The 14643-nt window shown below is 44.1% G+C and overlaps 1 protein-coding gene across 1 annotated transcript in view; it reads right to left on the bottom strand.

Moving 5' to 3' along the window:
- LOC124218450 (mucin-17) overlaps positions 1-14643 on the bottom strand; it is a 38486-nt gene that overhangs the window by 2504 nt on the left and 21339 nt on the right. The window contains exons 3-6 of the mRNA XM_046624923.2: positions 12435-12482; positions 11829-12299; positions 11456-11743; positions 74-11375 (exon numbers count right to left, since the gene is read on the bottom strand). Of these exons, the coding sequence (XP_046480879.1) occupies positions 74-11375; positions 11456-11743; positions 11829-12299; positions 12435-12482 (12109 nt within the window). The remainder of the gene's footprint in view (positions 1-73; positions 11376-11455; positions 11744-11828; positions 12300-12434; positions 12483-14643) is intronic.

Below are 14643 nucleotides of genomic sequence, written 5' to 3' on the forward strand. Positions count from 1 at the left end.
AAATATCGATTGTCACTTTACAGACAAATATTCCCTTCCTTATTGTGGGAACTAATTCTATTTTGTTACTTACGTGCACTGAAGGCAAGGGCCTGATGCAGATGGAATGGTTTCTCCAACTCGGTATGCCTGTCCGCGAATTTGGCAGCCACTTCTTCTCGCAGCGCCTTTATAAGCGTGTGACAAGAAGTGAGGCGGCAGAGTTGTCGTTGTCGTTGTCGTTGTGGTCGTCAAATTAAGCGAGGTCGCCATTGATACCGGACATTCGTACCTCGGGCAACAGAAGCCGTTGATGGGCTCCTCGTGACAGCCAGGAATTGGTGGCGGGCAGCTTTGCTGAAGGCAGATAATATCGCTTCGGAAACAGAAGCAGAAGTCGCAAGGATCATCTCTCGGTATCTGTTGAGCAGACACGTAGACCTTGCCACCATATCTGCAAGTGCCCGGTCCGTAAATGTCCAAATCATCTCCTTCGTAGTCATCGCTATCGCCGGTGTCGTCAGATTCTGGATTCAAGTAGGTTCCGTTGTTTATTGGGAAGTGGTTGTTGTCCTCGACGGGGACCGTTTGATCTGGATAGGCCAAGCTTCCTTGAGGAGCCAAGGTACTTGTGATTGGACGTCCGAAGTAACCAGGTTTCATCGCAGGTTTCGTCTCCTCAATCGAATCGTGCACTGAAGGTACAGGAGTATCTTCTGATTCAATGGTCAACTGTCCTTCCGTATTATCAACTGCAGGTTCTTCTGGGACTTCTTGAGTTTGGTCTGGAGTTTGAACATGTTCTTGATCTTCGTTAGTTGGTTCCGCGGGTGTTACGGGAGGTACGGATTCAGCTGGAGCAGATATCTCAGTTACTTGATGTTCGGTGTCATGTTCCTTCTGTGGAACCTTCGTCTGCTCGTTCTCAGTTTGCTTTTGATCTTCTGGAATAGGAGATGCTGTCGAGATTGGCTTCTCGCCCTCTTCTGCGGTGTTCTCAGCGGTACTTTCCATCGATTCCCCTTCAACCAGTGCTGGCTTTGTTGCCTCAATTAGACTTTCTTCGACAACCGATGGATTTTCTGAAGCAGGTTCATTGGAGAGGTCTGTGGCAGGCTCAAGAGTTGGTTCAGAAGTTTTAATTGCTTGTTCTAGTTCAGGGGTGACTGGTTTTTGCTCTGGCTGTCCTTCGATCGGCGTAATGTTAACTGGTATTTGTTCCTGTGTTACTTGTTCGGCAATTGTTACCAACTCCGGTTTCACAGATTCACTTATGGTAGTCTGTGTTGGAACCTCTTCCATGATAGATTGAGTAGTTGATACTTCTTCTTTTGGATAAACAGTTGGTTCTTCTGGAGTGAAATTGGTAGATGTACTTTGCTCTATGGATTTGGGCGGTTCAATGATCTTCTCTTCGTTCATAGCGGTTTCCTGGTCTGGTCTCGTGTTAGGAATAGGTATTTCAGTGTTTTCAAACAGTCCAGATTCCTCTGTGGGATGTCCAGCAGCCACGGTTTCCTCTTCGCTGTTTTGAGTTGGTTTTGGCATTTCCAAAGGTTCAATTGAAGTGACTCCAGGTGTTGCTTCTTCTACCGGAGTATTTCCGTCAACCGAACTTTCTGTTAGCGCTGACGTTTTGACATTATCCTGATCACTCAGCTCAGTTGTGGATTCCTCCGCATTAACATTTTCACCTTCTTCACTTGAAACAGACTCAGGTGTTTTGATATGATCGGTTGCAAAAAGTCCGGCAGTGGGCGTTTCAGTTGTAACTGTTTGTTCAGGTGTCCCTACTGTTGGCAACTGTGGTTTGGATTCGTCATGTGCGACTGTAGTTGGCACTTCTTGGCTATGGCTTGAACCTGGCTGAGGTAATTCAGTAGCAATTACTTTTTCATCTTCACTCGGAGTTGAAGCAGGTGTTTCAGCGTGATCGGTGGAGATTGTCTCAGGAGTTTTTACTTCAGTCTGTGTTGACGTTGGTGTTTCAGGGTTCTCTTCGGGAATCACAGGTCTAGCCGTTGGACCAGCTTCCGGAGCAAGTTCACCATTTTCGTTTGTTGTTGGGGTAGAAGATTCCTCGCTCTCCACAGATGCAGTGTTGGCTGCTTCAACCGATATACCATGGTCATCAAGAGTTGCACTTGTGACAGCCAGTTTGATTTGATCGTCAGATAAAGGTACACTTGTTGCTTCTCCTTCGACTGAAATGCTCACAGCTTCCTCGCCAACAGTTGGCACAGGTATCTCACCTTCGCTAGGTGAAGTAGGTTCTGAGGCTGTCTGGTCAGTCGGGATAATTTCTTTCTCTATGCCTTCGGTCGGTGCGAGTTCCTCCGTATCTTCTTGTGATGCTGGAACGATTTCTGGTTGTAATGTAGCAATGGGTTCTTCGGAGTGGTCAGGTGAATCAGGCTTGGACTCAAGTTCTTGAACTGGGATCATTTGCTCTTCAGCGTTTTCCACAGGAATTGGACTTTTGGTACCAGATGACGATGTTTCAACTGCTGGCAGCTGTGCTGGGGTAGTTTCTTCTTCTTGACTTGCACCTGATACAGCTGTTACGCCTTGATCGGGTGAAACAGATTCGGAATCTTCCATTGGAAGCGTCTGAACCTCACTGCTAGTAGTCGACGGAGGCGCCTCAGCGCCAGATTGTGGAATTTCTACCAAACTCGGTTGTTTAACTGTAACAGCTTCACTTTCTTCACTCACAGATGATACTATACTAACAGGACGAACCTCGGGTTCACCTGTCGTCACATCTTGGTCTGGTAATGCTATCTCAGATATTGGTTTCTTTTCTACATCAGGTTCAACCTCAGTATTTTCAGCTGCTTCAGAAGATTTGGCGGGTTGCAACAAAACAGGACCAGTGGGTTTCTCAACATCAGAAATAGTTTGCCCTTCTATGTTCACAGTAGATGTAGGCTTCTCGGTATTTTCAATCAATACTGGACTAGTTGTGGAATGTTCTGCTGCTACAGTCTCGTCTTCTTGGTTCACAGTTGGCGCGAATGTTTCAGCAGTCTCAGGTGACGCCGGTTCAGTCGTTAGCTCCAGAGTCGGTGTTTTGTGGTCTTCATCGGTTATTTCGGAAATAGTTGGCTTCGTACCTTCTTTGGATATAGCTGGTCCAATTGCTGGTATTTCTACACTGATACGCTCACCGTTAGCACTAACTGGTGGTTCGGATGATTCACCTTGCTCGGAAGTAACGCTTTCTTCAGGTACAGTTGTTTTAATGTCCTCTTCGGATGAAATTGGTCGAGTTGTTTGTTCTTCCACACCAGTAGGCTCATTCTCCGTATTCGCTGTTGGTTCAGATGATTCAGCAACTTCTGGATTACCAGTTTCAGTGGTTTCTCTTACTTCAGTTACTTGGCCTTCAGTACTTTCAGTTGAAGCAGTAGGCTCACTTACATCGTATAATTCTGGCACAGTATCCACTGACTGACCACTTTCGATTACCGGTGTCGCTGATGTTTCATGTGAAATTGGTTCAGCTTCGTGCGTGTTAACCTCGGTTGCCTGTTCACCAGTGTTCTCGTTAGGTTCAGTTGTCTTCGTGGTATCCGGTAAAGAAGACATGATCGATGGCTCTGTTTCAACTATAACTTGGTCATGTTTTTCTACCGTCGAGGTAGTTGTTTCAGAGCCAACCGTTAATTCTTGCTCAGCGGTCGGTTGTGTTGTCGGAGCAGCAGCTTCCTGCGGTTGTAGACCAGATACGGGAGTCTGTGCTTCACCTTGCTCGCTCGTTTTAGTTGGCAAGATTTCATCTGTAGTGACTTCAGAATTCGAACTAAGAATAGGAAGTTCACTGTCAATGTGTTTTACCGGAATTACTGTAGAACCTTCTATTTCATCCTCGACTTGTCCAGCAGGAGTTGGTTCAGACGACTCAGCGTTATTGGATAAATTAATTCCATCTGTAGGTACCGGAACTGAAGGAGACTGATCTTCTGAGCTCCCAGTAGAAACGGGCGCTTCAAGCTCTGGATAACTTCCGATTGTTGAGCTGTCAACAGGAACTTCTTGTTCACCCTTTTCAGGCTGCTGTTGTAAGTTTGATTGGTCTTTTGGAGAAGACGACTCATCGGTCTGCTTGCTTGGCTCGGTTATTTGGCCGTCTGATTCAGATTGAGGCTGAGGTACATGTTTTTCTGGGTGCTGACCAATTGGTGTAGTGAGTTCATCTGTACTTTCTACGATTGACTGATCGGTTGGGAGCACAGGACTAGTTGCTATAGAATCAGTGAGTCCGGATGTCTGCTCGTTATCGTCTGTTACGGATACTTCTGGATGTTCTGTGTTTTCAAAGTGCTCTTCAGATCCACCTGTACTTTCATCGACGGGAGCTACTGGTTCAGCGGGTTCCTTTTCGGTAGGCTGTGAAATGTCATCAACCTGCTCTCCTTCTTGTAATACCCCGACAGGTACTACAGTTTCGTTATCTATTGGTTTTTCAGAAGCTTCATGATGTTCTTCGGGTCCAACATCTTCACTAGCAGGGACTCCTTGTTGATCAGTCACCGTTTCAATCTCTACAGCAGGCTTATACTGCTTGGTAACATCGGTTGTTTGTTCTTCGCCTGAGGTGCCTGTTTCAACAGGGTGTTCCTCGCTGGTTGGAATTACTTCTGGGCTTTCTTCACTTAATGGTATGAGAGTTACATTTGTATCAGTAACTGTACTTGTTTCTTTATTGGATGTAGGCGTACCCTCGGGCTGCTGAGCAGAAGTGGTTTCATCTACAGTTGTAGCAGGAATTATGTTTGGTTCGTTATTTGTTATAACTGCTTTAACAGGGATTTCAGAAGGTTCGATAGGTGATTCTGGCTTCTGTTTTTCTTCACTAATTGGTTTTTGCTCTTCTGTCGGCACTATTGATTCTTCAGTTTGTTGATCAACTACTTCTGGCTTGGGATTTTGTTCCGTTCGATCAGTAACAGGCTGTTCGGGAATTCCATTTGTTTCAGAAGCTCCAGATGGTTCTTGTACAGGTACGGTTGGTTCAGGAATTTTCTGTTCGATGGGTTCAACAATCTTTTGATCAAGGTCAGCAATTGATTCAACGCTTGGCGTAGTGCCTTCATCAACTGCTACAGTTGGATGCTCTTCGGAGTCTGGTGTTACTTTATCTGATGGCTCAGCTGAATATTCAATAATAGGCGTGCTTGATTCTTTAGAGTAATCATATGTAGATGGAACATGGATTTCTTCATATCCAGGAGTGTGATTATCTGCCATCTGACTATCTGATTCCAAAGTAATAGTCGGCGTAGAATCACAGGAGTAAATTGGGCAGCAAGAGTCCGTGTTGGTGTGAATGGGCATACAGTTGGACAAGTGGCTTGGTGGTGGTGAGCATTCGACAAGATCACAATGAACTATACTGCTAATGCAAAGGCATTGCGTTTGACATAGATTTGCTGGTGGAATACGCGAATTATTGGCAAAAGATTGTCCATCTACAAGACAATTGCCTTCCCCGGGAATGCTCGAGGGTACATTATCACTGAACACTTCCGGTCGTTTCTCGGTGGTAGTTTGATCTTTATCCACTTGACTTGGGATCTCAGAAGGTACTGGTTTACTTGGTTCACTTGGCTGTTGTTCTTCAGGAGTAGCTTCAATTAACTCCTGTTCTTCCACAGATGGTTTAATTGGCTGTTGTTCTTCGACAGATGGTTCAATTGGCTGCTTTTCTTCGACAGATGGTTCAATTGGCTGTTGTTCTTCGACAGATGGTTTAATTGGCTGTTGTTCTCCGACAGATGGTTCAATCGGTTGTTGTTCTCCGACAGATGGTTCAATTGGCTGTTCTTCTCCGACAGATGGTCCAATTGGCTGTTGCTCTCCGACAGATGACTTAGTTGGCTCTTGTTCTTCGACAGAGAGTTCAATCGGTTGTTGTTCTCCGACAGATGGCCCAATTGGCTGTTGTTCTTCGACAGATGGTTCAATTGGCTGTTGTAATCCGACAGATGGTTCAATTGGAAGTTTTTCCTCTTCTACCGTCTTTTTTGGTTCTTCTGGGATGATGACAGTTTCAGTCGGTTTTTCGTCAGATGGAGATTCTCCTGAGGGTGTTTCTTCGGAAGTAATAGGATTGACTGGTTTCTCCTCAACAATGGATGGTTTAGCTGATTCTCCTTCAACGGTTTCAATACCAGACGGTTCTGTTGGATTTTCTTGTGATTCTGGAACTTCAGTAATCTCGCCTTCAGCTATGCGAGTGTCAGAAAGTGCTACTGGGTTTTCTTTAGGAGCAGTAGCTTCTATAGGTCCTTCTTCAGGTTTAGCGATCATGGTTGGTTCAACTTCACCGAGCAGAATTTTTTCGTCATCACTGGTAGAAACCTCGGTAGGCTGCTTTTCGGGTACTGAAGACTGAGGAACGTTCTCAACAATTTGAGGTATTTCTGAAAGCGTGTCTTCGGATACCGAAGATTCAGTTGACTTCTCATCAGCAATAGAAATTTCAGTAGGTTTTTCTTCTAGTATAGATGGTACGTTTGGTTCTCCTGCGATTTCAATCGATTCTATTGGTTTTTCTTCGACAATTGAAGATTCTGTTACTTCTACTGTAGCAGCTGTACCTTCAGTTGGCTTTTCTGCTGCAATTGAGGGTTCTATTAGTTTTTCCTCACCAACAGGAACTGGGGTAGGATTCTCTGCAATGACTGAAGGTACACCTAAATTTTCTTCACTTTCAGATGTCGTAGCTGGCCCTCCTTCGGCAGGTTCAGTTTCTGTTATGTTGGAAACTGGTGTATTAGTTTGCTTTTCTTCGGCTACAGAAGCATCACTAGGCTTTGTCTCGGTGACAGGTAGATCACTTATTGTTTCGTCTGTAACTGAAATCTCTGTGGGTATTTTTTCCGTCAACGAAGTACCAGTTGGTTTCTGTTCGGTCGCTGTCGCACCGGTAGACTCTGCTTCGATGATATTTTTATCGGTCACGACCTCTTCTGAAACTGGAATATTTGTTTGCTCTTCTTCGACATTCGTTGCATGAGTTGGTTTATTTTTGGTTTCGAATGCGTCCTTTTCTGCACCAACTGAAGATTCTGTGTGCAGATTTTCACTGTCTGAACTCTTCGAGGGTTCTTTTTCAGGTATGACAGTTTCAGTTCGTTCAGTTGTAGGGGTCGATGACTCGATTGGTTTTTGGTCGATGAAAGAAGTATCGACTGGACCTTCTGTGGCAACGGATGGGTTAGCTGGTTCGTGGTCTGTTGAAGCAGTTTCAGCAGTTTTCGTTGTGGTAAGCTCAGCCTGGCTAACAGCGATGACAGAACCAGCTTCCGATTCTACTTCGGCAATGGGCGTACCACTTGGTTCGCCTTCCTCTATGGAGCCACTGGTTGTTTCGTGTTCTGCAATAGGAGTTTCTGTTGGGTTCTCTTCAATGATGGAATTATCGGTTACTCTCTGCTCTGTTTCTGGAACTCCTGTCGGGTTTTTTTCTGTTGCAGAGGCTGTGGCATCTTGTTCCTCCTCTGTCGAAGATTCTGTTACTTTTTCTCCACCAACAACGACCACAGGTGTTTTTGTTTCAGTTAAAGATTCTTCCGTGGAAATTTCAATGCCAGCAGGTACATTAGGTATTTTCTCTTCCTGGACAGAAGACTCCGTCGGTGTTGCCTGTGTAGCAGAGGCTTGGAATATCTTTTGTTCTGTCACAGGACTTTCTGTTGGTTCTTCATCAACAGGGATGCTGGTTTCTTTCTCATGTATGATTGAACTTTCGGTTGGATTTTCTTCGACGATGATAACACCATTTGGTTCTTCTTCTACGCCAGGGACCTCGATCGGTTTTTTTCCATCAATAGAAACCACAGTCGGTTCATTTTCTATAAGAGAAGGTTCCGTTGACTGTCCGTCGGAATTAGACACATCCGTTACTTTTTGCTCAACAAATGAAATCTCAGTAGGCTTCTCATTGATACCCGATGTAACTGTTGATTCCTGACCGGAAACAGAAGTCTCTGTAGGTTCTTGTTGAGATTTTGAGATGTCAGTTAGGGTATTCTCCGTGATTGAAGCTTCGTTTGGTTTTTTATCAGCATTCAACGGCTCGTCTTCCGCAACAGACGTTTGTGTTAAAATTTCTCCAGTAATAGACGTCTCTGTTGGTTTTTCATCGGAAATAGGTGTCACATTTGATTCGTCATTAACAATAGGGGTTTTCGTTGGAGTTTCCTCGGAGGCAGGAATGTCAATTAATTTTTCCTCTGTACCGGAAGGCTCAACTGGATTTTCTGCATCGAAAGAAGCTTGAGTTGACAGTCCTTCAGAAACGGAAGCCTCTGTCAGCTCCTGTTCCACAACAGATTCTTCAGATGGTTTTTGATCGATGATTGAGATTGTCGTGAGTTCTTCTTGAATGATTGAACCTTCTGTTGGCTTCTCTTCGGTAATACGTACATCATTTGGCTTTTCTTCAGCAGCGGTATTCATTTCGCTAGGCGCTTCAGGACTGATGGGAGTTCCGGTTTCTTGTTCTTGGGAAATCGAAACTTCAGTCGGTTTGTCTTCAGCAGTGACACCACCTTCAACAGGATTTTCGCTTGAAATAGAGCTTTCAGTTAGCTGTTCTTGGGGAATGGCAGTTGCAGTTTGTTTTTCATCAGCTATAACAGGTTCGTTTGGTCTTTTTTCTGGTATCAAAGTAGTTAAAGATTCTTCTGTAGGAACAGGTGTGTTTGACAGTTCTTTTTCAGCAATAGAAACTTCAGTTGATTCGCTTTCATTTTCAGAAGATTTAATTGGTTTCTTTTCTACAGCCGAATCCGTGACAGGCTTTTGTTCATCTCCTGAAGCCCCTGTGGGGTTTTCTTCGGGTAAAGAAAGTTCAGGTGTCTTCTCACCATGAGTAGGAACCATCAGTGGTTTTTCTTCAGCCACATTTTCGGCTGGGTACTCGCCATTTGCTACTGGTTCTTGCGTTTGTTGATCTTCTTCAGCAATCTCACCTATACTTGCCGTAGGTTCTAATGGTTTTTTCTCAATTTCAGCTGTGGTCTCAGTTGGGAAATTTTCATCCTCCACAGGTACATGGTTTTGTTCGCTGTCCGTTGTCACTGGGGATTCAGTCGGCTTGGTATTCACAGAACCTTCCAGTTCTACTTCTTGAACTTCTGTTGACACTTCGGGAGATTCTGAGGCCTTGACATCGCTTTCAGTAGGCTCGTCGAAGATTTGCTTACTACCGTTTTCTTGTTCATCAATAACGTTTTCCACAGGTAGTATTTCTGTCTGAGTAGCTTCAGTTGGCAACTGACCGATTACTGTAGATTTTTCATGTTCAAGCTCTTCCTGGGGGGTCGGTTCGTGTTCCTCTTCGGATGAAGCAGGAGTGACAGTATCCTTAGAAATGTGTGGAGCTTGATCCTCGTGTGAAACAATCTCCTCTACTACTCCAGTAGTAACCTCCTCCTGTCCTGGAGTGATTTCGGATTCAGTCGTCGGTCCAATTGGTGGGATATACGTTGCAGGAATTTCATCCTGCTTGTCAGTTATCAAACTGTCGGGAACATGAGTATGTTGAATTTTGTCAGATACTTCGGTGGCATGCAGTTCATGAACGACACTTTCATCCTCAGCCTTGACAACTGGAACCCGGTCAGAAATTGGAATGCCTGTTGGTCCTTGTTCAGGGATATCAACAGATTCTTCATGGTCGTGAGCCGCTGGTTCACTAGGATTTTCGACAGCAATTGGACCTTCAGGTTGTTTTTCGTCCGTAACTATCGGCTCGATTGTATGCTCTGTATCAATCACTGGTCCTCCGGTCTGTGTTTCTGAAATTTCAGCTTGACTGGGAACTTCCGATGTTACCCCATCCGGACTAGGAACTTCGCCTATCGTGACTTCGCTAGCTGGGACTTGACCTATCGTAACTTCGCTAGTAGGAACTTCACCAGTTGGTAATTTGCCTGTTGGAATTACACCTGTTTGAATTTCACTGGTTGGAGCTTCGCCGGTTGGAACTTCACTGGTTGGAACTGCGCCTGCAGTTGGTTCTTTGGCCATATCACTGTGGTCGATTGTATGCCCTTCGATCGATCCTAATTCTTCTGTGGATTTGTCTTCGTCAGCTGATACTACCGTAGGTAATACAGTTGGAGAAACCGGTGTCTCCACTGATTCGTTCTCATGGCTTTCGGGAAGTACGCTGATCTCTTCAACAGAAGTAACTGGCGTAGCTGTTTCCTTGATTGGTTGCTCGGGTACTTCTGATTCGGTTGGTTTTAAAGTAGAGGTCTCAGGGAAAATCGATTCTTCTGAAGGTTTGGGTTTTGTAAGTTCAACTTCACTGGGGAAGATGACGATACTGCTGTCTTCAGTTTTGGCGCTCTCCGTTGGCATCAATTCTGTTACTGCAGGCTCCTTTGTGACTTCTTCATCAGATTTTACTCCCTGAGTTGGCAGAGCTGTCGATTCTTCAACAGCTATCTCATCATTTTCAGGTAGAGGATTGACTGGTTCTTGTGGTTCACTGATAGCTGGTATTTTGGACGGCATTTGTTCTTCGCTTGTCACGCCCTCTGCCGTTTCTTGCTCGATTCCAGATTGTGTTGGTTTTTTTAAGATCTGCTCATCTGTAGACTCTTCATTTGATTCCTGTACATTATTCATTATTTCAGTAGGTGTCGGTCTTTCGAGTATGGTTTCTTTCGTTGGTAATTCATCCGTGGTCTTGATTTCATCTTCAGAAACGATTCCGTCAGTCGATTGATCTTCAGTTGTCTTTATTGCATCTTCGGAAACTGTTTTGTCTGTAGATTCTATTGGGCTTATTGGTTTGCCTTCATCAACGTTCACTTCGGTTTGTTTTTCATCGGCAGTCACTGTAGGTTTAACTTCATCATCATGTTTAATCGAACCATGAGGCGCTTCTTTTTCTTCATCTACAGTAGTCACTGGCTGTTTCTCACCGATTACTGCAGGCAATTCCGGTAAAGCGACGTCAGTTGGATGCAGATCTTCTGCTGAGTTTATCGGTGTACTTTCAGATTCGACTACACTGGTTCCGATCGGAATCTCTGCAGGTTTCGTCTCATCCTTTGCACCACCTGGTAGCTCTGTGGGAATTGCCTCGAATGGTTTCACGGTGTGTGGTAAGATGCCGTCTGCTTTCACGGTTTCTTGTTGGATGGGACCTTCAGTCACAGCCTCATTTTCTCCAGCTTGTTCAGGAATGGTATTGTCAGCGCCAGGAAAGACGTCCACCATCTGCTGTGGTTGGTTGTTATCTTCATCTACATATCCTAATCCCGGAATAGGTGATTCAGTAGCTTTCTCTTTATAGGGATGGTCGGGGATTGAAAGTCCCACGCCCAACTGTGGCTCCTCCTCAACTTCTGTTGGACTACTTTCACCATCTACAAAGAGAAAAAATAATTTGATAAATACGGGATTGGAACAAATTTCTGATATCAAACAGTATAAACTTATTACTCACCACATTGATAGGTGGTGGGACAACATTTGCCCTCTGGAGCAGGTTGAGGTGTGCAGTGCTTGCCGTGAATTTTCATTGGTATCTTGCAATCTTGAACTGCGCAAACAATGTCACCGCGGAAGCAGTAGCAGTGTTGGCATGCTCGTCCCGAGTCGATGAGTTCTCCGTCATTGTATGTATTTCCGTCGCGGTAACACATAGGGGCGCTCTGCCCTGGAGCAACTGTTGTAGTCATGATAAGTCCAGGAGTGGTAGGACTAAGGGTAGTCGTTTGTTCTTCGTCATAATCTGAAATTATGATGCCCAAAATTTTAATACGTGTGTACAAAATTCAACGGTAAGTGAGATATAAATTACAGAAACTTCAACACACCACAATTATATTTGACTGGACAGCACACTCCGGGCAAATAGACTGGGTTGCAGCCTGCGACACGCAGGGTACATTCTTGCATAACACAAGTCGTTCTGTTTCTGATGCAGTAGCAAAGTTCGCAAGGATTTCTCGGGTCTACTGGTAGCTGAGCACCATCAGCATAGAATCTCTCGTCAACTCGGCAGCCGTAGTTGTCATGTGCACCAATTTCGGTGGAGCCGATAATCGCTGGTGAATTTGACGTAGAGGTCAGAAGTTGTACAGGGACTTCTGGGCAAGTGATGATCGGACAGCATTGATCCGGTCGTTTTTCGACTGTGCAGTTTTGGCCGATAGCTTTTGTAAATGGGCACACCCTGAGGTAGCACATCAGCATTCGGTTGTGGCAAGTACAGTTTAAGCATGGTTCATTCGTTACTATTCTATCGCCTTCTTGATAGCGTTGGAAATTGTAGTAGCAGCCAGATTCTACATTTAGAAAAAACAATGCAATAATTAATTGACACGTCGTCGATCAATTACACTGTTTGAACGTCCATTTATTTAAATTAGTCAAAACTTCAACAAGATCAAATAATCTAAAGGACAGCCTTAAGAACTCACCTGCTCCATATTCCGCAATATGCGTCGTATCGTGTTCACTTACAGGAGCTGTAATCATAAAAACACACACGTTATGCGAATGATATTTATTTTGGCTTCATATTGTAGACGGAAACAAATTATTCCTAGCACGTAGCTTCGTAGTGCTCGAATAATACCACGTAATTATAATCAAAATCAACAAGGCTCTGAAATAGATTGCACTCAACCGATTACACAAAGAGAGAAGAGAAGTACATGCGGAGTTGAAAAATGGAAGAAAGGTCCGCCTGTCATGCACGTTACCCTATACTGAGAAGGCATTCATCATCTGATGCTCCGAGGGGAGGTTACGTTGTCCGGGAAAGCCGTTGAATGAGTCAACGCGTCAGATGTACCGCCGCGTGTGTGCTGGTGCAAATTCTCGTTACCAGCTAAAGCTTAGGGTCCTGAATGTTCCTCACCCTATTCTATTATTCTGTGTCTTTCTAGCAACGCTCCACGATAATTACTGGAGATTAGAGTGTCTGAAGCAGGGACTCCCAGGCAACAACTTTGTAAGTAAATCAACTTAGATCACTAATATCAGGTACCGGTTTTCACAGATGTGCAATTCTTAGTTTTCTACGATATTTTTTTTTTTTTTTTGAATTCACCTTATGTCATCGTACCAGTTCCGTTGCCACGCTTTGCAAGTACCACTAGTTTTATATTTTATTTCTTACGCTGCCCACGCGCATGCGAACAAGAGAATCAGCATTCCATGCTGGACACGCGGACAGTTCCCAATGAAATTATTTGTACCAAGAAATCTGCCTCGACGAATGACACCCGAGTCACATAAGAAATTCGCAGCAAAATACCTACGCATTATAAAATTGGGTACAACTTGATTACGATATGTACTAGTACGTAAAGTTAGTTCAAGTCTCAGCATTGTGGCGAATGTGCCAAATTATACATTTCTGAAAACATCGTTGAGGATTGACCGGTTTTGTCGTGCTGCAGTAGTCACGCATAGTAGTACATGAGTTTAGTAGTTGTCCCGGTACGTATAAGGACATTGATTACTTGGCTGATCGTATTCTGGTCCGAGAAATGAACAATGAGTTTTTTTACGATATCAATATTTCTCAGAAGCCTTCGGATTGTAAAAAATTTGATCTTTTTTTGGAATCAATAGTGACAGTCCTGGCAACAATACTGACAATCGCTAACGGGTCATCATTGGCAGCAAAGATTAACTAGGCTAAAAAGTAGAATTTTTTCTCTTTGTCAAAAGTGTGTGGAATCGCCTGAAACGGCACTTTAGAAGTATAGTTAAACAAGATTATCATTCTTGTTCGACTCTGTTGCGAGGTACAACAGGTGAAGACCGTACGACTAGGATAGTCTGATGAAACCAATTTGGCATAAGGATTCGTGACTGGACATACACGATCTCAGACGGAAAAACTCTAATGAGTATCTTTGCCTTGAGGTGCCAAGAGCATGTAACCATAACGTCTGAGGCCTAATACACTCAAGGCTAAGGAGACTCAAGCTGTAGAATACAAAGACGCGTCATAATGATGGTGCACAAAAAATGGACATTAGATGTGCCAAAATGAATCTGACGGCGCTGTGTTACTAAAGAGTGTTAACTAGCTGATTAGAGCTATTTGAAATAGTGACGGTCGTTAATCTGAGCTCACGATTAACACCGAAAACATCTGCGTTTGATTAAGGAAGTAGATTCACCTACGCCGAATCTGGGCGAGTAATAAATTACGTAAAATGTCGCATGGGAGATTGCGGCATATCGAGTACTCAACTACAAGCAGCTTACAGTTTTCATTTCTACTACACAAAATGTTTCTTCAGAGTGATAAAATTGATTCCTGCGATAAACCCGCCATTAATTACCCACTCGTCATTTAATATCACAGCTTTTTGATGAATAACTACATCCTATCGGCTTATCCAATAGAAAAACGTCCCATTAGTCACGAATTCATAACGTATTCCGAGTAAAAGCACTTACATATAGTGCCAGAATGTGTTATCATTGATTATCGATCCTAACCAAGACTAATCGAAATTAGCCGGTGCGCACTACGCTAAAAATAAACACGAGACGAGTTCTTCAGCAGAGCTAACCAGGCTGGTAGCCTCCCAGTTCATTGTCGGAATATGTTACATAACGTGTATAAGGTAATAGCTTTTTCCGTCGGATGGATGATCTGCTTGG

The sequence above is a fragment of the Neodiprion pinetum genome, chromosome 5, assembly GCF_021155775.2.
Source record: "Neodiprion pinetum isolate iyNeoPine1 chromosome 5, iyNeoPine1.2, whole genome shotgun sequence".
In the NCBI taxonomy this organism is placed as follows: domain Eukaryota; kingdom Metazoa; phylum Arthropoda; class Insecta; order Hymenoptera; family Diprionidae; genus Neodiprion; species Neodiprion pinetum.